General features: G+C 39.9%; 1 protein-coding gene across 4 annotated transcripts in view; it reads left to right on the forward strand.

Moving 5' to 3' along the window:
- The window catches only part of EDRF1 (erythroid differentiation regulatory factor 1), a 31,061-nt gene that overhangs the window by 3,312 nt on the left and 4,060 nt on the right, over positions 1–23,689 (forward strand). For 2 of the 4 annotated variants that reach the window (XM_035138632.2, XM_035138634.2), the window contains 20 exons: positions 1,841–1,966; positions 2,400–2,524; positions 3,718–3,877; positions 6,245–6,366; positions 7,226–7,337; positions 7,805–7,952; positions 8,863–8,971; positions 10,335–10,446; positions 11,245–11,505; positions 12,052–12,123; positions 12,221–12,371; positions 13,436–13,624; positions 14,664–14,864; positions 15,990–16,208; positions 18,048–18,271; positions 19,342–19,500; positions 20,256–20,405; positions 20,858–21,011; positions 21,214–21,329; positions 21,640–21,806. In XM_035138632.2, coding sequence (XP_034994523.2) covers positions 1,841–1,966; positions 2,400–2,524; positions 3,718–3,877; positions 6,245–6,366; positions 7,226–7,337; positions 7,805–7,952; positions 8,863–8,971; positions 10,335–10,446; positions 11,245–11,505; positions 12,052–12,123; positions 12,221–12,371; positions 13,436–13,624; positions 14,664–14,864; positions 15,990–16,208; positions 18,048–18,271; positions 19,342–19,500; positions 20,256–20,405; positions 20,858–21,011; positions 21,214–21,329; positions 21,640–21,806 — 3,077 coding nt within the window. Of the gene's footprint in view, positions 1–1,840; positions 1,967–2,399; positions 2,525–3,717; positions 3,878–5,866; positions 5,969–6,244; positions 6,367–7,225; positions 7,338–7,804; positions 7,953–8,862; positions 8,972–10,334; positions 10,447–11,244; positions 11,506–12,051; positions 12,124–12,220; positions 12,372–13,435; positions 13,625–14,663; positions 14,865–15,989; positions 16,209–18,047; positions 18,272–19,341; positions 19,501–20,255; positions 20,406–20,857; positions 21,012–21,213; positions 21,330–21,639; positions 21,807–23,689 lie in introns of all 4 variants that reach the window. The other 2 variants (XM_035138635.2, XM_035138633.2) reach the window with 2 other exon arrangements.

Genomic DNA, 23,689 nt, shown 5'->3' on the forward strand with positions numbered 1-23,689 from the left:
ACTGGGTTGTGATTTTGATAATTATATGCTTTTTTTATTCAACAATTTTACCTGCATTAATGTATCATGTATCAGCAAGCTCAAAATGTGTTGACAGCATGAAAGGTGTACTTCTGTCATTATTGAGATTTTATATTGCTTTTTAGAAGAATAGTGGCGTAGTGCATGACATCTAATTTAAGAATGCGTAAGTGTCATCTATTATACAATGGGTTGGATACAAAGTGCCATTTTGTTCATTCAAGGGGCTTGCATCAAGCAGAACTTCTGTAAATAGAAGTGTATGTGTTGGTGATGTTTGTGATTCCTCCTTCTGTCTGCATTCTCCCATATCACTTTCAACACTTCTGGTATGTGCATATGGAAAGGGAGCTACAAAGCAGAGCAGCCGAAATTCTGATCCACTTCGAAGTATAAATTAAGAACAAACTCTTTGCACAATTAAAGTTTTTATAAATGCTGACAAGCAGGGATGGGCATCATATAGTAATAATTGTTTTAAGCAGTTTGTGTCATCATTAGAAATTAGAACTCTCCCTCATGGAGCTGTCACAGGCTCCTTGAATTTTCTCACATATTTACACATTATAATGGTACCATTAGTGGCTAAAATATTAATTAAATCCTACATTTAGTATTATTATTAGTATTATTATCTTGTAAAGGTACACTGAAAGATCAAATAAGAGTTGAAAGTATCCAGTTGCTGTTGTGCCAGTGCAGATATCTATATTACACAAGTAAGAGAGGCCGTAACTTTACTTTGAGAATCCATGACTGCTGCTTCACATAAATTCCCTTTTACCAGGTGAGGATTAGAAGATTACAAACAGGAGGGTTAGAAATTCTGCTTTCCCCACCCATGAAAAGTTGATGCATCACTTTTTCAACTCAGACATTACCTCACACCAAACCATGGTTTGACCTTTCTCATATTCAGACAAGCTATATTTCATGGCTGCTTTTTTACTTCAATTTTAATTTGATCAGCACTCCAGTCTTAGGTACAGCAAGGACACATAACTGTCATCTGTCAACTTAGACATCCTGTCAAACCATAGTTAATTGGAGTATATTTGGAGAGGGCGGGGTGGGGCAGAGAAGAGTAAGTTCTGTTGCATGAGCAGAAGTCCACTCATTGGACATTGGAGGTCTTCTGCTGTCTGATTCTGGTTTGCCAATTGAGTGCTATATTGCCTGTTTGATTGAGATATATCAGAGCAGCCCAACTTTTCATACCAAGTGGGCCACAAGAGTACTTCGACATAGAACCCGCAGGCCACACACTACCTTGTTGTGCATGGAAGAGTGTGTTGCAAGGGCAGATTTGACACCCCACCCCCCAGGCTGTGTGTGTGTGTGAGAGAGAGAGAGAGAGAGAGAGAGATGTTGCTGAGGGCTGCCAAGAAAAACCTTGAGGGCTGCCAAAAAGGCATGCAGCCCTTCAGCCACACATTGAACCACCCTGCAATACAGTGGTACCTTGGTTCTCGAACTTAATTCACTCTGGGAGTCCTACTCCCGAAACCATTCAAAAACCAAGGCACAGCTTCCTATTGGCTGCAGGAGCTTCCTGCACTTGAAGCCACATTGGAAGTTCAGCTTCCGAAAAACATTTGCAAAACCGGGACTCTTACTTCTGGGATTGCAATGTTCAGGAGCCGATTTGTTTGGGAGCCAAGCCATTCAACTACCAAGGTACCACTGTATATGATTCCATAACTGTGATCTAAAGTTGATGCTTTTATTAAATGTATTACTGTCCATTTTGGCTCGTGTAGAAAATATACTTTAATGTTTGAAAATGAACAGAAAGGTTTGTCTATCTTTCACTTTGCAGAATATTAAAAAGCTTCTTAAGATACCATACAGCAAATCTCATGTCAGTATGGCAGTACATCGGATTGGGAGAACTCTCTTACTAGATGATCTAGATATTCAAGAGCTCTTTATGAGATCATCACAGGTGATAAACTTTGTCCTAGTTATTTCTTTGGCCATCTAGTGTTTCTATTTCTTGTTTAATGTTGCCTTTTCCCTCAAGGACATTATAGGAATTATGGATGTGTAGCTATCTGCATAGCAATATAATAGCTATGCTAGAGAGTTTGATACATCTTGGATTATGACCCAGAAAATGTCCAGCAGTGCTTCATAGATCCACTTTGTTTTACATTTAGTACTGTTTCTTAAAATGGAATGCAAGTATCATGTTCTTTGAAACACACACTAAAACAATTATTTATGAACTTATATGTTGAAGTTGTAAAAATGTAACTCTTTAAAATAGATATGAAATGCTTTATTTTATACAACATCATATTCATTGAATATATTTAATCAGGTAACTAAAACACTTTACAATATTAATTGTATGCTTATTTATTTATATTACTTAGACTGGAGATTGGACATGGTTAAAGGAATTCTACCAGAGATTAATAGATCAGAAGTGGCAACGAAAGAAGAAGAGCAAAGAACACTGGTACCAGAAAGCTATACTTTCCAAATTTTTATACTACAGGTATCTTTTGTAATTTTTTCCCCATAAACTCTCTTCTGTTTTATCAAAATTAATTGATCTGCTTTGTGTTTTTCCTGGTATGTGTCTACGCCCGAAGTAAAAACAAGTTTTTCAAAGCTTATGCCACCAGTCTTTTTGCTACAGAAGACTAATATGGCTGGCCCTTTGGAATTTAGCAACCGGTGCATTGTTCTTGAACATTAGCTAAAATGCAGACAAAAGCAAGTGCAAATTGATCTTCTTGACTCATTCCAAAAGGGGATTGTAAGGAGCACCAATGGATATCAGTAAGCTTGGTTGTATAGGCATCAAGTGGAAAATGTGTTCATTGTCAGTGAGTGTAAAGTGATACATATTTGGGTAACCTCTGCCCCCAATTCACATATACCCTGAAGGGGTCTGAGCTAGCGGCGGTTGTGGTAGAAAGCTCAGTAAAAAGATCGAACCATGTGTGACAGCTATGAAAATAGCAAAGTCCATATTTTTGTTGGTGGTTAATTTATATACTGCTTAATTACCAAGGTGGCTTCCATGCAGTTTACAGAATAAAAGCAATTATAAAAAAAGGTATGCACATAATTTAAATACAAAATAAAACAATTAAAATAAATGTCCACAAGTAAAATGTGCAGAAAAACAGCACAGCAATTAAATCTGTTAAAACAGCAATTACAAAAAAGGAGGGTCAGGTAAGGAAATGTTGAGGATAAATAAGGAAAGGTTGTAGGAAACAAATCAGGATGTTTGATGTTGGCCATTATTTTAATAACACATAAAAGAAATAAAATAAGGAACTCAATATTTGACATTTCTTATCATGTTTGCACTGAAAAGATATACTACTGTATTTGTGCTTACTTGTATCACGAACCATTGCATTACGCTGCTGTGATCTTCATCTGTACTACAGTTGTTTCCTTTTCTTTCGGTTTTTGTAAAATTTAAGTTCAAGAAAATACTACATGGGGGGGGGACAAATACTGACAGACACATTGGGTGGCCCAAAGCCCTAATGTTGCTCTTCTCTGCTTCTGGAAATCAAAATAGATGATAGCAAATAATAAGATGTGAAAAGAGTCCCAGATGTGTTTGATTTTGATATCATATTAATAGTAACAGTAAACAAATACTCAGTGTTAAATGGTAAGGTTTGGAGGAGTTTCTGACTAAAATTGTAATGTCTGTTTTGTTAGCATCAGTGGTGATGGAGCTGCTCAGCCTGTTCCTCCTCCTGAAGAGCAACATCAGGAAGAAACAACTGAAGATCAAACTGCCGAAGCAGGAAGGGTTTCTTGGCCAGCCCCTTTTGAAATGCCTTCCTCACTTTCTGAAGATGCAAGTGCTTCTAATCAGGTTAATTTGGCAGGTGCCTTGCTTAGAAAAGTAGTTTTGATTCTTCATAAGTGTGCTTGTAAAGATGGTGGCAATATACTAAAAGTAAAAGTAAAAAAATATTTTGCAGTGGCCAGTCCCAATACTGTAAAATAGTTTCCCATGAAATCTTAGTTTACTTTACGTAAACAGTTACTATTTGGAAGGGGTCAGGTGGTACGAAACTGAGAGCGAATATTTAGAGTGCAATCTTGCATATACAGTTCACCAGGGTTCAGCATTGCTGTGCACCTATGGAGGCTTTACAGTCATACCTCGGGTTACAGCTGCTTCAGGTTGCGTCTTTTTGGGTTGCGCTCCGCACCGAACCTGGAAGTACCGGAACGGGTTACTTCCGGGTTTTGTGCATGCGCAGAATCACTAAATCACACTTTGCGCATGCGCAGAAGTGCCAAATCACAACTTGCACATGCACAGATGGGTTGCGAACGCTGTGGGTTGCGAATGTGCCTCCCGCACAGATCATGTTCGCAACCCGAGCACTGTATTGCGAGCCCGTGACCCTACTGTGTTAGCTGCCACTGCTGCCTGCTCCTGTCTTTGTGGTGATTGTGTTTGGGCCTAACATCTGTCCTCTGCTCCCATCAGTGTGTGTATTGCCCATGGTGGTGATAGTGGCTCCTCCACTTCTTCCCCCTGCACATCTTCCTGAGCAGTAGAGGGTAAGCAGTAGCTGCTGCATCTGCTGCTGCCATTAGTTCATCTGCCACTGAATGAGTCGTGGTGGCTGTTAGAAGCAGAAGCAGCTATATTTGAGAGGGAGCTTGGATGGCTGCTGCTAGTCACTATTGCTGGTTACCTGTTTGCCAAAGCAAGCTAGTGATCATAGCTGCCAAGTTATCCCTTTTTTTAAGGGATTTTCCCTTATGCTGAATAGGCTTCCTCGCGAGAAAAGGGAAAACTTGGCAGCTATGCTAGTGATTTCCTACCGTCTTCCTCCGTTGATGGTAATGGTTGCTCCTTGCAGGAGACATTTTCACGGTCCACTTTGGTGGCTGTTTGGCGGCAAGCAACAGTAGCAGCTGCCTGCCTCTGTCCATGGGGAGAGGGAACACAACATGGGGTGTGAGGGCTAAACACGTGCTGTGCTCCCTGTCCCCCCAAACCCTGATGCTAGTCCTGAATGCACACATAGTTGTGGGAAAGTCCTGTTGAAGTCACTGTGACGCACTTCTCAGTTAGCATGCTTTGGATTGTGCTGCTTATGGTTTGGTTCGAATGCATTTCAGCACAGATGACACAGCTTGTTGATCAGTTTTCTCATATAGAAAAAAAGGTGTAGATCCATATTAGTTTCATGTTTTGGGGGCGGGGGGAGAACAGTTGTTTGTTTCTTGCCTTTAAATAATTGAAAGCTGGTCAAGTGTTGTGTGTACACTTTAGAAAACTAGCCAGAAAGCTAGCCAGAAAGCTAGCCAGAAGTCTTTCCAGTGCTTGTTTTTGTTGGGAGGACACATCCTCCAAAATGTATTACAGGATCAAGCTGTTCCTATGCTGCCTGTTGAATAGCTCTGGAGGATTCCCCCCCCCCCCAGCAGAGTAGCATTTAATCTTTTTAAAAAGTTAAATGAAACTTTAATCTTTTTTTAAAAAAATCAACCACTTCTCATCTTTAACAAATAACAAATTCAGAAATCTTCGTGCTCTGCAGGCAGCATTTTCTTGCAAAGCTCATTATCCTAGAGGAGAGAATCTTAGAGAAATAGGAAGGCATAGAAATATAACAGACAGAAAAACTGAGTGGTTTCGGGGGGGGGCCCTGATCTGATTTGTAAGTGGTGGTCTGACCACCCCAATTCACCTCAATAATTTGCCCCAGCGCAGGGTGGTTGCACAGTAAACAAAACCTTTCACAGTTTGATCATCTGCCATTCGGAATACATACATTACTTAAACCAAGCTTACTTACTCTCAGCAGTAGAATCACTTATATCCTTGTGCTTTTCACAGGGAAGTGTGCTTCTTGAACCCTCATATGTAGTGGGGGATGTGTCCTCAGTCCCCAAACAACAAAACCTATCTACTTTGTTCAGTGACGGGGGAAACAGTCAGGTATGGTTTTATGTGGCATCTGATCTAAAAAGTACAATCCCCTTACTCAGTTTGATCTATAGGGTACCTGAGAGAGAAATTTCACTTGTACCAATTGTTTTGTGGCATCTGTGATCTTTATCTTTATTGTGAATGACCAGCATAGTCATTATGTGCTGTGCTTCGTTTTCTTTCCTTGAATTTTGCTTTATTGCATATATGCAGGCTGTATTGTATTTTTCTTTGTGTAAAGAGAATAGTTTCAAATGCTTCACTTTTTCCTCTGCACATTTAAAGGGTCTTAAAAATGACTTTGTTCGGAACATCTTGTGGACATTTGAAGATATTCACATGTTGGTTGGATCAAATATGCCTATATTTGGAGGAGGAAGATACCCAGCTGTGAGCTTGCGTCTCAGGTGAATTACTAAACACTTAAAATCGATGCACATAGAACACATTGCAAATAATGTAACCTAGAGGTTACCAGAGGATAGGCAACAAAAGTTAGGCTATCCTTGTCCAGATAGAGGTGTAGCTGGGCCAACAGCCAAAGCTGACAGAAGGCACTCTGTGCCAAGGTTACCTGGGCCCCAAGTAACAACAGTGGATCCAGCAGCACTCCCAAGCTATGTATCTGCTCCTTAAGAGGGAGCATAACCCCATCAAGAACAGGCAGTCTCCCATCCATCCAGTATAGGGAACCACCCAGTAACAGTGCCTCTACCTTATTTGGATTAAGCGTCAGTTTATTGGCTCTCATTCAGTCCATTACTGAGGCAAGACACCAGTCTAGCACATCAACTGTCACACCTGTAGTTCTTAAAGGAGAAATAGAACTGTGTATCACATAGGGTGTGTGTGTGTAAAAATGTGTAATCGTGTAATCACAGTTATTACGCACAATTGGACTGTAGTGGCTTATGCTTTACTCACTTCTGGAGACTACTCTTTCTCCCTACAGGTGATTCCCTAACTTACTGGTTCTTAAAGTGTTGCCTTAGAAATGCTTCTCATATTAAACTTTTTTTATTCACTGTCTCAAGCTTTTAACACAGTGCTGTAGCCAATATCAGAAAGTAAAAAAAGCAGTTCTTGTTCAAAAACCATGTGTTTTGTGCTTTTCTCAGCCTTTGTATGTACCCTACTGACTAAAATGTATTACAGATACTCTATGAATTTTGGACCTAACTGAAGGGGAACAAAGTTTCTATTTGTAGATTTTAATGAGTCTGATTCATTTTACTGAAATAACACTACATATATTTCTGTTTGTAGGGATAACAATAAACCAATTAATGTGCTAACTGGCATTGACTATTGGCTGGACAATTTGATCTGCAACGTGCCAGAACTTGTGATGTGTTTCCATGTTAATGGAATTGTTCAGGTAAGCTTTGAGTTCTGTTGCTCTGATTACTGTATTTGTTCTTGGTCAGTAAAATATGATTGCACAATTGTTAAGCCACAGTTTTCAAGCAGGTCCCCCCCCCCCCACTTAGATGGCAACTAGTTTAGGGCATCATTGCATTGGTGTATTGAAAAGGAATATTTTGATGATACTACTGCATAAGCACATTCAGACTTGGCAAGAGAATTTAGTGGGCACGTTAATAATGAAATTCTTAAACCACAACAAAAATGTGAAATGTGCATTGGGTTAGTGTGCATGACTGTTAACCTGAAGGTTGGTGGTTCAAATCCACCCAGAGACGACTGTGGGCCAGATTCCTTCATTGCAGGGGGTTGGACTAGACGACCCTCGGAGGAATGTTCCAACTCTACAGTACTATGATTCTAAGAATGACTTCCTTGTAGCATAAACAATACTTTTAATTGATTTTTTGTTTGTTTTAGAAATACGAAATGATTAAGACAGAGGATATACCCAACTTGGAAAACTCAAATTTCTCTACCAAAGTAGTAAAAGATATTGCTCAAAATATTTTATCGTTTCTGAAAGCTAACTGTACCAAAGAAGGGCATACTTATTGGCTGTTTAAAGGTGAGCATTCCATTTTTTTTAAAGGTAACTTGCAGAATTACCATGATTTAGGGTAGAAAAGACTCCTAGGTTCATAGAAAATTGCACAATATATGGTGCCAGTATTTTTGCCTCTTTCCTGAGGGTCTCTGCTGGGCACCTGGCAATGTAGATGGTGCTCCTTCTCTTCTTCCTTCCTTCCTTCCTTCCTTCCTTCCTTCCTTCCTTCCTTCCTTCCTTCCTTCCTTCCTTCCTTCCTTCCTTCCCCCCTCCCTCCCTCCCTCCCTCCCTCCCCATAGCATGTGGTGGCAGCATGCTGTGTACACAGACTAGGGTGCTCCTGCCACAGACCCATACTGTGTTAGACTAGGGGCAGCAACTTGGGCTGCTCTGGTAGCTCAGGAAAAGAGCAACAACTTATTACAGTGGTACCTCTGGTTACGAACTTAATATGTTCTGGAGGTCTGTTCTTAACCTGAAACCGTTCTTAACCTGAGGTACCACTTTAGCTAATGGAGCCTGCCACCGCCACGCGATTTCTGTTCTCATCCTGAGGTAAAGTTCTTAACCCGAGGTACTACTTCCGGGTTAGCGAAGTCTGTAACCCAAAGTGTTTGTAACCTGAGGTGTTTGTAACCCGAGGTACCACTGTACATGCACAATGTATCAACAGACAGGAGCAGAATGTTACTCCCTCTTGTTTTTGTGCTTCCTTCATTCCTACTTTTGTGATGCTAGGAGGGAGGGGCTTGGAAGCTGAGCAAGGATTAGGGGAGTCTAAACTGAGATCACTCCAGCCATTCTGTCTTGTGTTGTTCTTTCCTTGTTTGATCATACTGGAGTGTGACCAAAAATTCTAGTTTTTCCTTATTTTATTGTGGGACCCATACTTTTTCAAGCGTATACTTATGGAAAAATATTTTTCTTTCAGCAAGTGGAAGTGATATCGTAAAGCTGTATGACCTGACCACTCTCTGTGAAGAGACAGAAGATAAATACCAAAACCCCTTCACGATGCCAGTTGCAATTCTTCTTTACAAGTAAGTATGCCTTGTATGGTTAGTACTATATACACAGGGAAAGGTCTGAATGATACTGTTCAGCTTGAGGATTACAACCCAAATCTATGCAATCTGTAGTACACATGGTAGGGTGCTAGGCTTGTAGCCCCACTGCAGGAAGTCAAGAAAGCTAGCATTTCTCTGCTTCCATACTGGCGTACTTTGCCGTTGTAGCAAGATGGTGGCACTATGGGGATGCTAAGGAGAACTGCATGATATTGGTAGGAAACTATTATGAAGCTGTATTGAGAGAGAAAAAGTGATGTGGGGCTGAAAGTGGTTTCTTAACTGCAAATGTCAGGGTAAAGCTGATCTTAAAGGGATACAAAATATATAAGCCTCGTTTTCTACTCAATCTGTTGTATTTCACAATTCTATTACACTAGAGGGTAAGTTCTGTTTTCATGTTTCTCTTAGCATTATTAAATTTGAGAATTTTTAATATAAGGGTGGTGTTCATGTTGATGAAGCAGAAGAGTTTTTAACCTTTCAGTATATTTAAATAAATTCCTTTGAGGGGTTTAGAGTTGGAAGGGCAGAAGTTGAAAATGCAAGAACAAAGTATTTGATTGGACCAGTGTCAAGTAAGGTCATTATAGCCCCCGGATATTATCATCTCTGTATAATTATATCCAGAACCAGATGTAGTATTTCTAATAAAATGCTATAGTTTACTATTTCAGTCATTGTCAAATATGTTATGATTATCTTGCCTTGCTTAGGATATTGTTTTAATTGTATGATGTAGCCCAGGGGTCCCAAAACTACGGCCCGGGGGCCGGATGCGGCCCAATTGGCCTCCCAATCCAGCCCACGACGACCCTCGCCGCCGCCCGCTCTTACGGCGCGCAGTGCGGCGGCGCTCTTCCAGGTCGGAAAAAAGCGCCGAAAATCCTTTGTGTGCATGCGTATGGGCCTCTCCCGACCCAGAAGAGGTCATTTCTGGTGCACTTCCGGGTCGGGGGAGACCCATACGCATGCGCACAAACGATTTCCGGCGCTTTTTCCGACCTGGAAGCGCGCCAGTAAGCGCCCGTGCGCATGCGCACGGGCGCGCACTCCCCCGCCCTCCGGCCCGCCACGCAATCAGCGCGGTGGGAACCGGCCCAAAGCCCGGTAAGTCTGGGGACCCCTGATGTAGCCTTTGTTGCAACTAAGGCAAAATTGATTTTTTTCTGGGAATGTGTTTTGAAATAATCTTTAATATAACACACCATATATGAAACTAGCTAATTTGGAAATAATAAATACAAAATTGATAACAGTTGTTTCAGTAGATGTTGCACGGTCAGTATGAGAGAGCCTTTATAGTTTGCTTTCTGTTCATTTTACTTTCTCTTAGAGTTGCTTGCAATATGATGTTGAAGAAAAACCAAAACAGGAAGCATTATGGGACTATCAGAACATTACTCCTTAACTGTGTGAAGTTGTTGGACAAGGGTAGACATCCTCAGGTAAGAATTGTATTGTGAGGCAAATGTTCCCGATACCTGTGACACCTAAAGGGAAAACACTTCATGGAGAGAGAGAGAGGTCACAACTAACCCCATCAGAATAGTTAATGAATTATGCGTTAATCATTTGATTCCATTATACAAGTATAGGCTCCATATGCCCTAAGCAAAGCATCTGGAAAATTCATTATGTTCTCTCCTCTCTCTTGCTCTATTCAGTTTCAGGAGAAATCCAAAACCATGTGCATTTAGCATTATGTGAACTTTGGGCTCAAGCACTCCCGTTTTAGGTAGTTCAATAGGTAGAGCCACATGCTTTATACAGGGTGTGTATTTGGGTATGGGTGATGATCTGGGGAGGGGTGAGTTGAATGGCCAAGAGAGAAGGGAAATTTGGCTTCTGTAAACGGTGGTTTGCCTTCTGTTGGAGCAGAAAACTGGGTGATCAAAAAAGTTGCTTAATCTCTGTCTTTCTTAAAAAGTCAGGTCCATCTCATTCCGTATTGCCTATATTGCTTGCCAGTGATTCTCCGACAGGGGAGCCCTAAGTGCAGTTGCCAACGACTGAATCTGGGATCTTGTGCTTCTCTCCCCAAAAGGCCTGGCTGTTCTTTTATTCCCCTCCCACACGCCAGCCAGGCTTCCTTTCCTAGCCCCTCAGGCTCCATTTTTTTCTTCCTCACATTATCTACCTTTCCTTAACTCTTAAAGGCATAAAACTTTTAAAGGCATAAAAATGTTGGTGTCTATAACTTTGAGAAACCACTTGAATTGATCTTTCCCTTTTTCTGAATAAAGATTATTGCTTCAGCAAACTACATGCTCTCGGAACTGTTCCAGCTTGATGAGCCAAAAAAAGAAGAGGGTGGTGAGTTCCCCTTAAATGGTAATTCTGATGAAAGCTACAGTGAGGAGGAAGAGGAAATGCCTGATAGTGATGAAAATGGTTCCTATAGTACCAGTTCAGATCCTCCTGATGACAACAAAGCAGTTGCTGTAATAAAATCAGTTGGAGAACTGTCTGTACCTGAAAAATACAAATCTACTCATCAAATACGTGTAAGTGTTAAATGGCTCAATTAAGATTGAGATTATATTTTGTAATAAGACATAATCGTGTTAATTAGAATACCTTTGCCAGGGAAATTAGTATGAGGTAAAGCTTTCCCTCAAATGCCAGCTATCACCACAAGTCCAGAAAGGCATAGAGGAAGGTGTAGGAAATTTTCACCGTATATATGTATTTTGTCTTCCATATGGAAAGTGAATATTTTTTCTTACACAATTTCTGAAGATCTGGGGTTTTTTTATTGATGTTTTTGAGGAAAATAGCCAGGGTCAAACTTCATGAAGGGCAGTAGGTCTTGGGAAAATAGATGCGGCTGCAGTATGGTGCTCATTTAAATGTTTTCAGTCAGTCGTCATTAGCTTAGCTTCATTATATCCTAATAAGAATATTGAAAGCCTGAATCCATAGCCTTTTTTAAAGAGTTAACTTTATTGAGAACATAATCATTGATTATTCCTCTAATGGCTTCTGATGAGAGGAATTTCTGTTGAATTCTTCTGATTCAATGGAGCTGTATTCTTTTGTCTTCTGTGCAGCCTAGTTGTGCATTTCCAGTTTGCCATGACACTGAAGAAAGGTGCAGACTAGTGCTCAACTATGTTCTTGAGGTAAGTTTTGCTTTACTAATTGTTTTAATGCATTTTATCCAAACGTCCTTTGAAAGTGCAATAATAACTAAAAGGCTTTTTCTTTTGTTTAAAACAGGGTTTAAAATCTGTAGACAGCAGCATCAAGAAGGAAAGTGATCTTCCTGCAGCAGATCCCAGCACTCCCATTCCATTAAAGTATGAAGATGAATCAGCAAGTGTTGGACCTGAGTGTCTTGAAAAGCAGATGGCCTTGTTTTTAGACAAAAGTAAGCTTGTCTCACTCCCTCTTCTCAAATTTAGTAGAATGGTAAAAAAAAAGCTTTTTGATGGAAGCTTTTGGTCGTCAATAGCAGCTCCCTTTTTTAAAAAGTTAACATTTTTGGTGGTGTTTCCTTTTACTGTGCTCTTTCAGTTTTTTATGGCTGCTTTATTGTATTTATTGTTTATTAATAAATGTTTAATTAATAAATGTTTAATTTTATTAATTTGTGCTGTTGAGGAAAGAGGGGTTATAAACCTGCCAAGTCTCCCGCTGAAAAATGTGGGATCAGCAGCGGCACGGCATCGAAGGTTGCGTAGAAGCAACTTCCAGGGCCGCTCTTCCCATGTGTGGGCACCGGAAATCGGGCAGAGCAGCACCAGAAGTCGCTTCTATGCATGCCTGGCGGCCATCTTGGTGGTGGCCGCATGGCAACGGCCATCTTGGTGGTGGCCGCATGGCGGCAGACTGCCGCCGCCATGCGGCCACCACCAAGATGGTCAACGGGCATGCGTAGAAGCGACCTCCGGTGCTGCTCTGCCCAATTTCGGTGCCCACACATGGGAAGAGCAGCACCCAAAATGGAGGCTCCCTGGTAGGTAGGAAATTTGGGGGATTTACGGGATTTTTCTCCATTCGGGAGAACAGTGGGAAATGGATTAAAATCTGGGGGTTTCCAGCGAAAAACGGGACACTTGGCAGCTAAGGCCCAGTGCTGCCTGAGAATTTTTAGAAACCAAAAAAATGTGATTTTTAAATGGGTAGGGCAATTTGTGAGTTTGGACCCATCATGCCAAAAATTGGTGAAGTCAAACCAAAGTCACAATTTGGCCGCCATCTTGATTCAAAATGGTGCCCGGTCTCCAAATGTCAAGTGAAGACCCCCACCCTGGGAACCCTTCTGCCAATTTTGACAACAGTATGTTGAGAGGTGGCTAAACCTATAGAGAACAAACGGACGCACCATTTTCCAAGATACATAAGTTCCTATAATTAACCTTTACCAGTTCACATCCTAAATTTTAACTCAAAGATCCCTAAGAATGAATTGCTTTATTTCTTTAATTATAGTGGGCTCATTTCGGGAAGTTAAACATTCTAGTCAGTCAGGAATGATCCCTGGATCCTGGCAGTACAAAATGAAACTTCAGCTGATCTTGAAATCCTCAAAGGCTTACTATGTTCTCTCTGATGCTGCTGTGAGTCTTCAGAAATATGGGAGAGCATTACGGTACATAAAACTAGCTTTACAGTGCCATGGTAAGTTGGAATATTTTTATTGTACCGGTAGGTTCTAGATATAAAATGATATAAATGATATAAAATGACAATTGGTTATAATACTCAGCCTATGTCTGCACTCTACATTCATGAACAAGAAGGAGCTGCTATGCACTTTGGACTTGCATGTTTCCCTCCTCTCCTCCTCCTCTGGCTGGGAAAATAACTTTGGCGGAGTTTAGATTCACCTTCCATGACACATGACTTGTTACATACAGACAAAATATTGTGTATTGAACACTGGTTAGTTACAGAAGTCAGCTATATACGGTAATCCACGGTTTGTAGTTAACGTATTTAGAAACTGACCTAAGATGGTCAGACCTAATAAGGCCTACAGACTGGAGATTTCCCAGCACTATTTTAAAGCCTTCTTTAAAACCACACTTCTAGCACATTTCCTCTACACTCCGGTATTTTGAATTCATGTGCCCTCAGAGAGATTGCAAGGAATATGTGATGTATTTTACCACATTGAATAAAAAGCTGAAAAGAAGAGGTGATATAGCCTCAGAACCTGGGTGTGCAATGCTGCTCTAGCCCAGGGGTAGTCAACCTTTTTATACCTACAGCCCACTATTGCATCTTTCTTGATGGTAAAATTTCCTTACCGCCCACCAGTGCTCGATGGAAGGAGGATTCAGCTTGTGCCATAGAACCCCTACCGCCCACCTAGAATCCTGAAACGCCCACTAGTGGGTGATAGGGACCAGGATGACAATCCCTGCTCTAGCCAATGTACAGTTGTCATTATAATATTTGAGAACACAGCTGTGCTTGGCACTGGCAATCTAAGCTGGCAAGTTTGAAGTTGTATAAATAAGCATGCATACATTTATGCTTCCAGAAGTTGTTGTTGTTGTTGATGATGATTTATTGAATTTATATACTGTCCCATACCTGGAGGTCTCAGGGCAGTTCACAGAAAAGACCATACATGTGCACAGTTTCTTTGTATGGCTTCATATCAAAAAGGCATTCTGTTCACTGGCTTCCTTTCTTACTTCCCTCCAACTAGATACATATTGCTGCCTCTGCACGAACATGCTTTCTGAAGTACTCCTGTTTCTTTGTCAGAGTTTAACTCTTTGTGGTGATATCCAACTAATGCTGGCCCAGAATGCAAACAACAGAGCTGCATATCTTGAAGAGTATAACTATCAAACAAAAGAAGATCAGGAAATACTACATAGTCTTCACAGAGAATCCAGTTGCCAAGGTAATGATTTAGTGTCTGAATTACAGTGTATTCAGCTAATTGGTTCTTTATTTACTCCTGATATTTATATACCACATTTCATTGTACAGGATCACTGTACACAACAATCTGTAAAGCAATACATTAAATAATGCAATGTTTAAAACCAAAGGATACATGTGCAACCAAAAGGTAAAGGTAAAAGCATAAGGGGCATCAACGCAGTTGTAGGTTGGGTTGTATATATTTGTAGCATAGATTTTGGAAGGTCCTGTTCAAAATGGGAGAGAGGCATTTGCAGGTGGAGTCAGTATTCTTGGTCAAGATGCCACTGATCCCATCCCTTCTTCTTCCCTTGCCCTGTCTTCTTAAAAGACATGACAAATGCCCTGGACCAAAATAATATTTGCATAAACTTTAAAACGTATCACTGTTGGCAGAGGATGGAGACCCTTGTTGGTTTCATCCATTGGCAGCAGGTTTTTTGCTAAAGATCTCACTAAACTGTAAATTACCATGGCATCTAAATACAGACAGTGGGGATAAGACTATACGAGACAACTACAGACAGTGCTGAAGTCCCTGTGGAATGGTAGTTTTCACTCTCTGGATGCCCCCTGCTTAAACTACTGAGTACAGGTGTTGGCTTCACAGCTGCAGGGTTCAGACAATTGCTCTACACCTTTGAGGAATGGGGGTTATGGGGCCATGTGAGCTAGTCCTGCCCTTGTCACCATGCCCCATTTTCAGCATGTAAAAAGAAGGGCCTCTGTGTGCTTAATTGTGTGGCCCCACAACTGAACACCCACTTGCCCCGAATAGGGCATAGAGAGAATTTCATTATTTCTAACCATATAGTATCACTTTGTAATGAATGCTTGAGACTGTTGTGTAGCAATGTTCCAGACAGGACTCAAAATGAAAATGGTCACAGAAAGGTTTTTTCGCATTCATAAAATTAAATCAATATGAAGTATTTTTATAACAAAACCATTTTGCAGAGCTTTTAAAAGCTGTAAAATTCTTTATACACACATTATAATCTCTTGAATGGCTGTTGTCAATTGTTTCGAATACACTTTTATGGTTCTTCAGAAATGGCAATATAGCAAAAATTTACAGTGATGTGTTAATTTTCTCTTCTAGTATTTTCTTGGGCTACTGACTTGTCTACAGATTTGGAATGCCAGCTTTCAATTAGCTGCAAATGCTATGAGGCAGCTAATGAAATTTTGCTTTTTAGTAATTTAAAAGGGCAGAATCCAGAACAATATACACAAGTGCTGAAGAGAATGGGTAACATCCGAAATGAAATTGGAGTATTTTACATGAACCAAGCTGCTGCTTTACAGAGTGAAAGAGGGGGCAAGTATATATATCTCTTTCTATTTACACACACACACACACACACACACAGAGAGAGAGAGAGAGAGAGAGAGAGAGAGAGAGAGATAGTTTTCTACTGGTGTTTTATTTTTTGTTAGATATAGGACTTAAATTATTTGAAAAGAAGACTAGAATTGGAAGATATGGTAGAGCTAACCTAATCATGGTTTATTGTGCAGTACAAAGCAAATTCAGTTTTTGGAAACTGCCATATACTGTATATCCTAAAGCTAATTGAAACAAAAGCCCTGCAGTGGAGATGGAACCACTTCCATCACAAGGGACTGGTGCAGACTTAACATAACCATTGTCAACTACAGCAAAGTGATTGGGAACAGGGGATAAGATCTTCTTCTTCTTCTTCTTCTTCTTCTTCTTCTTCTTCTTCTTCTTCTTCTTCTTCTTCTTCTTCTTCTTCTTCTTCTTCTTCTTCTTCTTCCTCCTCCTCCTCCTCCTCCTCCTCCTCCTCCTCCTCCTCCTCCTCCTCCTCCTCCTCCTCCTCCTCCTCCTCCCCCCCTGACACTTTCCTTGAATGTCAAGCTGTGTTCAAATCTAGCTTAATACAGAACTTGCATTAGTGGTAATCATTGCTAATGTTTAGGTTACTTGTAATTTATTTAAAAACTGACAAATAAATTTGAACTTTTTTTGCTGTGTGGTGGGGTAAACAGATGCAGTGTGTGGCCCTGCAGCCCTGTGCCATCCCTATATCATAGGTAAGGGACAGGCTGCATTACATCTGCTCTGGCCTGTACAATTGCTTGGCACTAACACTTGGAATTATTTGAACTTAAAATAAGTATTTGAAACATTTCTCTCTCTCTAAAATGGTGCTGACTTTAAGCTATAGGCCTAGATTTTGTTTTTGTTTTTTTCCAGTCTGTATGCCATAAATATGACCAATATTGTGGTACCTCATGTTGCGGACGGCATCCGTTCCAGCGGCCTGTTCACAGAATGAAAAGGCCGCAACATGAAGCACCTAATCTGCGCACTTCTGTGCATGTGCAAATAGCGATTTAGCGTTTCTGCGCATGCGTGCAGGTCACGGACACACCGAACCCCGGAAGTAACCCGTTCTGGGACTTCTGGGTTTGACGCGTCCATAACCTGGAAAGACACAACATGAAGCGGACGTATCCTGAGGTATGACTGTACATTGTGCAGAAAAGGTAGAACAGAATATGTACCATAGGGAAGATTGTCATAGAAAATCATATAGGCTAAATGTTTCTTTATAACCAGGCCTTTGGCTGATTAAGCATTCTATAGGCTTTTCAGTGTGTTTGTGGGAGGCAGGGTTATTGGTTTGCTTTCGTTTTATTATGTATTTTGTGTTCTCATTTTGTATTTGTATGTTGTGAACATTTGGATGAAGGTCAGTATACAAATTTAATAAAGAAGAAGATTTAAAATGGATTTCCCTGTTGAACACTAGTTTCTTCAACAGGATTTTGCTAAATTTGAATATAATTAGTTTTTTATAGTGAGGGGGGAACTAGTATCACTTTGTTTTTAAATGTTTTTTTTTAATGCTGGAGCAGTTGGTGAAATATTCTCTTTGGAGGCATCTTCCCTTTCTGGAGGCAATTTTCCATATGGGTTCTATAAAATTACATTTACGTCCTTTAATGTAGCACTTTTTGAGCCACTATAAATAAGATACTACAGTTCTTGCTGGCAGCCATATTGGAAGCCATATTTCTGAGGAGAAAGACTGTACTTGAATTTGAGAAAGGCATTAAAATACCTAATCCATGGAAGTACACATACTACTGATTTCTTAAAATGTACCTCTTTCTCTTTCTACTGTTTTAGAGAACAAAGCTGTATCTGCAGCAGAACAGCAACTTTGGAAGAAAAGCTTCTCTTGTTTCGAAAAAGGGATTCAAAACTTTGAATCCATTGACGATGCAACCAATGCTGCTCTTCTCTTGTGTAATATGGGAAGATTAATGCGGATTTGTGCTCATGCTCACTGTGCTGCTGCAGTAGACTTCAAAAGAGAATTTTCCCATGAAGAGGCTCTTTATTATAATAAGGTAACACCCACCCCGATCATCTTAAGCTGATTGCAATTCCTAGATAGAAGAGTAGGTCTCTACTGTGATTGGTGGATACCTAAACATACAGAAATCCTATGTTGCTTTTTTGAAATGAATATTTATTGAGTATTTCTGCCTTGGATTTAGATTATATGCCTATGTAAGTTTAGTTCCAAAAATATAAGAAATGTTCACTAGAATAGGGATGAAATAAGCTTTTAAATATCTTCACTCTGAAGATCCATTTCATATTCCTTTTCAACTGGCTCATTTCTACAAGTTACTGCTTGTATAATTGGTCTACTCATGAGAATAATGTGATGTCAGTTAAGGATCTTACAGAACTCTCGGTGGCAGCTCAGTTGTAATGAGAGGTGGCTATTGTGTTCATGCCCTGCTTTCCCAAGGCATCCATGAGAACGCATTGTTGGACTAGATGAGACTTTGTGGTCTAATCCAGCAAGGCTCATACATTCTTAGCTTTTTTGGTTATGCTTTTTTGCATGCCCTGTAGCCTTCTTCATGAAAGATGCAGCTAAAACATTTGTGGGTACTCATCTGATGTTACTTAATACTTATTTGAGTAATCTAGTGTAAATAGGCAAGTAAATATTCTGAACCGACATGGTCTCACCAAGTTAATCAAAACTTTCTTGTTTAGAATTAAACCCTTGATACTGAGGGGAACAATAGAGACCATGGTTAGTGGACATGTACTTTTCACAGTTGTTCAGCCTGTTTTTACTTTTATAAAATTTACAGCATGGGGGGGGGGAGAGTATAGGAGGTTCAGATTGCAATGGAGTTCATTGGACAATGTATGGAGAATATGAAAGATATCTGTGAAAATGTTCACTTATCAGTGTACATGCTGCCAGAGGGGCTAAAATACTAGAGTGATAATTATGTTTGATAATAGGTTATATGCTGTTCAATTATTGCAGACACCCTGTATTCAGAACCAATAAAAAGTATTCAGTACCTACTATGCGCCTTGATGTAAATATTAGTAATGTATACAAGCCTGTCAACAACTTACTTTGCTATGCAATGATTGAATTCTGTAGGCTGTTGACTACTATCTGAAGGCCTTGAGGTCCCTGCGTGAAAGAGAAGTTCATCCTGCTGTTTGGGATTCTGTCAACTGGGAGCTGTCTACCACCTACTTTACTATGGCAACTCTGCTGCAGGATTATGCTCCCTTATCCAGAAAGGCTCAAGAACAGGTAATATTGTGTGTGTGTGTGTGTGTGTGTGTGTGTGTGTGTGTGTGTGTGTGGAACTAACCATTCCTGTAGCACTTAAAATAGAAAAAAGGAAGGACTCAGATTCATGCTGAATATAGCATTTGAATCATCAATAGAAAAAGTAGGTGATCATGATGATTGCTGCAAGAATGGTTTCTAAGTATTTCTTCGCTATGCAGTGGAACCTCGGTTTACGAACACAATTGGTTCCAGAAGTCTGTTCATAAACCGAAGTGTTCATAAACCGAAGCGAACTTTCCCACTGAAAGTAATGGGAAGTTGATTAATCCGTTCTAGACGAGGAAAAACACCCCCTAAAGCAGCAGGGCCTTCGCTCCGATGCCTTCGCGGAGGCTGGGGAGCGCTCCCTGGCCTCTGCGAAGGCATCAGAGTGAAGGCCCTGCTGCTTTAGGGGGTGTTTTTCCTTGTCTAGAACGGATTAAGCCCCAGCCTCCGGAAGGCATCGGAGCCGGGACTTTTGTTGGAAGCCGCCCAGAGTGGCTGGGGGAACCCGGCCAGATGGGCGGGGTATAAATAATAATAAATTATTATTATTATTATTATTATTATTATTATTATTATTATTAATGTTACGGGAGTAGGAGCAGTATTTCTTAATTTTTCTTATTCATGAACCATCAAAATAAATAATGCCAAATATTCTATTTTGAGAAATCCATGTATCGCAAGGTACTGATATTACAAATTTTGAAAGCTTTTTCTTTGTGTGTTAGATAGAAAAAGAAGTTAGCGAGTCAATGATGAAATCCTTGAAATATTGTGATGTTGACACAGTGTCTGCACGGCAGCCCCTTTGCCAGTACCGAGCAGCTACAGTTCACCATAGGCTGGCTTCCATGTATCACAGCTGTTTGAGAAACCAGGTATTTGTCCAAAGAGAATCTACAATAATGTGTCTCTGATAGTGCGCACTCTCTCTCTCTCTCTCTCTCTCTCTCTCTCTCTCTCTCTGTCTGTGTGTGTGTGTATATAAACAGAGGGGCTTTGCGTTTTATTTTTTAGATAAAGGTTTGTTACATTTTTTAAAGTGTGAATTTCTGACTTGTTGATTTATGGCCACATCAATGTCTGCATTACACTATTGGCTTTTTATTCTTAGTAATTATGGTAGCCTTGATACATCAGCAGTAGCATCATTGTGTGGTACTCTGGCAGGAAGATGTTACTACATCCAGTAAGTTTCTAAACATATTTAAAGCATTAAAGCAGTAATGTAGTAAGCATTGTTAAAGGGGGGATATGCTTTACCATAATACATAAAACTCTGCTTTTTATTCACCTGAACAAATTTTAAACAAATTTTTTTTTGTTAAAGGTTGGTGATGAACATCAGCGGAAACAGCATAGAGTACTAGTAGATCTTCATTACAGTAAAGCTGTGAAGTTTTTTCACCTCCTGAAGGATGTGCCATGTGAGCTTCTTCGTGTACAGCTGGAAAGAGTAGCATTTGCAGAATTTCAGATGGCAAGTAAGTTGAACAGTTGCTCTATTCAGAATAAATATTATCCAAACTTTTTTCAAAAATAAATGATGAACAGCAGTTCCCTGGGATGAAACAGAATTTGCTAATTGGTTCACTGGACTTGTCTTAAACTCAAAATATTATTAGACAAAGAATTTTGTATTTGACAGGTACTTAGTATATTAATATCATTCTTATCTACTTCTAGGTCAAAATAGCAGTGCTGGAAAACTAAAGACTTTGTCTGGGGCTTTGGATATCATGATAAAGACCCAGTCTGTGTTTCAGCTCATCAGAAAGGAACTTGTTGCTGAATTTGAACAGGTAAACTACCTTATTTTTTGAGATGTCTGTGGTTCTGTCATGTTACATGATTGTTTACACTGGTTTAGAATTGAGTAAAAAATGTGTGTTTGAATGGTTGTGTTAATGTCTGTATTTTTAATTACCCCCCAGCAGCTTTTTTTAAATTTCCCTATAATTACATAATTGCATACATGTGCTGATACTTAACCCTTTTTTTATAGCAAATCTGTATACCACTTTTCAAAACCAAAGATTCTCCCCAAAGCAGCTCACAGTGCTTTTTTGTTAAGACTAGAGAACCATTTTCATAAATGTCCTTTCTGTTTAGAGACTTGAGGATAACAAAAGCAATGTGGAAAATGTGCCTGCTGAAGACTCATCCACTAGCCTCAATAAGGAGGAAATTGTAAAACTCCTTGGTATATTTGAGTCTCGGTTGTCTTTCCTCCTCCTTCAGTCCATCAAACTGCTTACATCAACTAAAAGGAAAGTTGGGTAAGTCAGTACATGGTACTATTTCTCTTAACTTCCTTGCATTGCACGAATTGTTTTTTATTGAGCTTTGGATCCAATCTATATCATTTACAGAAAAAGAGTAGCAATAGCATTGTTCTGCAGAGCTCACTCGGTGCTATAGCAGGTGAGGTTTGTAGTAGTACTACATAAACAGACCCATTTGGGGATTTAGTTTTTTTGTGCATTTCTTGCACAACCCTGTAGAATAATGTGTAAAAGACTCGTTCCTTGAAGAGCATATTGAGATCCAGCCAAGAACTTTGTTTTGCCTTTTAAGCCTATTGTGCATTGCAGGGCTGTCCAACTTCCAAGAGACTGCGATCTATTCCCAGTATATCGCGGTCGACCTGTAGGATATGCTTGGTGTATTGTATTACAGTCATACCTTGGGTTACAGGTGCTTCAGGTTGTGTCTTTTTGGGTTGCGCACCCACGGATCACGTTCGCAACCCGAGCGTCCACTGTAGTTTTATGTTTGGCATATTTGGGAAAATGTTTTGTGTATCAGCCTTTTGTGGTGATACCATGTATTCAGTCAGGAATGGAGAAGAATTGGGATTGATATTTCTGTAAGAAAGGCATTACCATTGCTTATGGTGCCTACAAGGATCAAGCAAGCTCTGTTTACCTGTACTTACAATAAGCCTGCAGCTCAGGAGGAGGAGGGAGGAAAAGAGAGTAAAGCTGTTGCTGTGAGGTAAAGCTCACTCTGTATGTAAGAGCTGGTAGATAGTACAAAATATCTGTTGTTTTCCCAGCTTTAAGATTATGTTATGTTCATAGAGCTAGGCAAAAAGAAAATGGGGTTTTGATTTTTATTTGTGCAAGGAAATTGCAAGAGTAGCTTGAAGTGTCAGTCATTTACAAATCTATCCACATGGAATTGTTGACTTAGAAAGCTCTGAAGCTGTGTTGGCATGTGTGCTAAATGTAGTATAGCAACTGCAGTATTCCAAGTGTAAAGAAGCTTCATGGGGCAAGACGATCAATACATGACAGGACAGAGTAATAGCAGAGAGTTTGCTGTGCTTCTCTTTTTTCAGTTTTTGTATTAGAATTCCGAGTCTCCACATGGTGGCAGTATAAATACAGAAGGCCAAAACATAGTGTTTTTTTTCAGAGTAACCCGTTTACTATATACTGTAATATGTTAGCACTTGTAATTGTTCATGTTGTAGTATATTGTGCAGATTTGGAAAGGCAAATAATGTCGTTAAAAATATTTAGATTTTTGTGTTTTCTACTCTTTGAATTACTAGTAATTCTCTTTAGCTTTTTCTAAAGCCTATGCACATCAACCCCAGCTGCATTATTTTTAAACGTTAATTTTTCAAGCTTTCCAAAAATGACACAAGAAGGGTGTTGTAGACATTTCATTGTAGCTGGAGCCACATCAGAATTTTACTTCTGCCATATCCGTGCTCAGTTTTCCTCAACCTCATAATGTTGTCATTTATTATTACCATATACCATATTTATTTATAGACAAAAATGGTTTCATGGTGATTGCAGGAGTATAAAACAAGTAGAAAATAACATAATTATAATTAAAACAGAAGAAACAAAACCCAAAGTGATCCAGTATTAAATCAGTCTCTCTCTTTCTCTGTCTCTCTCTCACACACACACAAAACATACAACAATAACATGATCACTAGCACAATTTTCAACAGGGTCACACCCGTTTTTTCCTGACAAAGCTTGTCATGCAGGGCAACCAAGCCAGTTTCAGTGCATCACCCATGTCTAAACCCTGATTGAAATGAAGCCGGACAATCAGTCTCATCCAAATGTAGCCACAGAGAATACTGCTCAAAGGATAGGTTTTGCCTGCATGCTATAATTATCCTTTATTAACCAAC

This window comes from Zootoca vivipara, chromosome 5 (assembly GCF_963506605.1).
Source record: "Zootoca vivipara chromosome 5, rZooViv1.1, whole genome shotgun sequence".
NCBI lineage: Eukaryota > Metazoa > Chordata > Lepidosauria > Squamata > Lacertidae > Zootoca > Zootoca vivipara.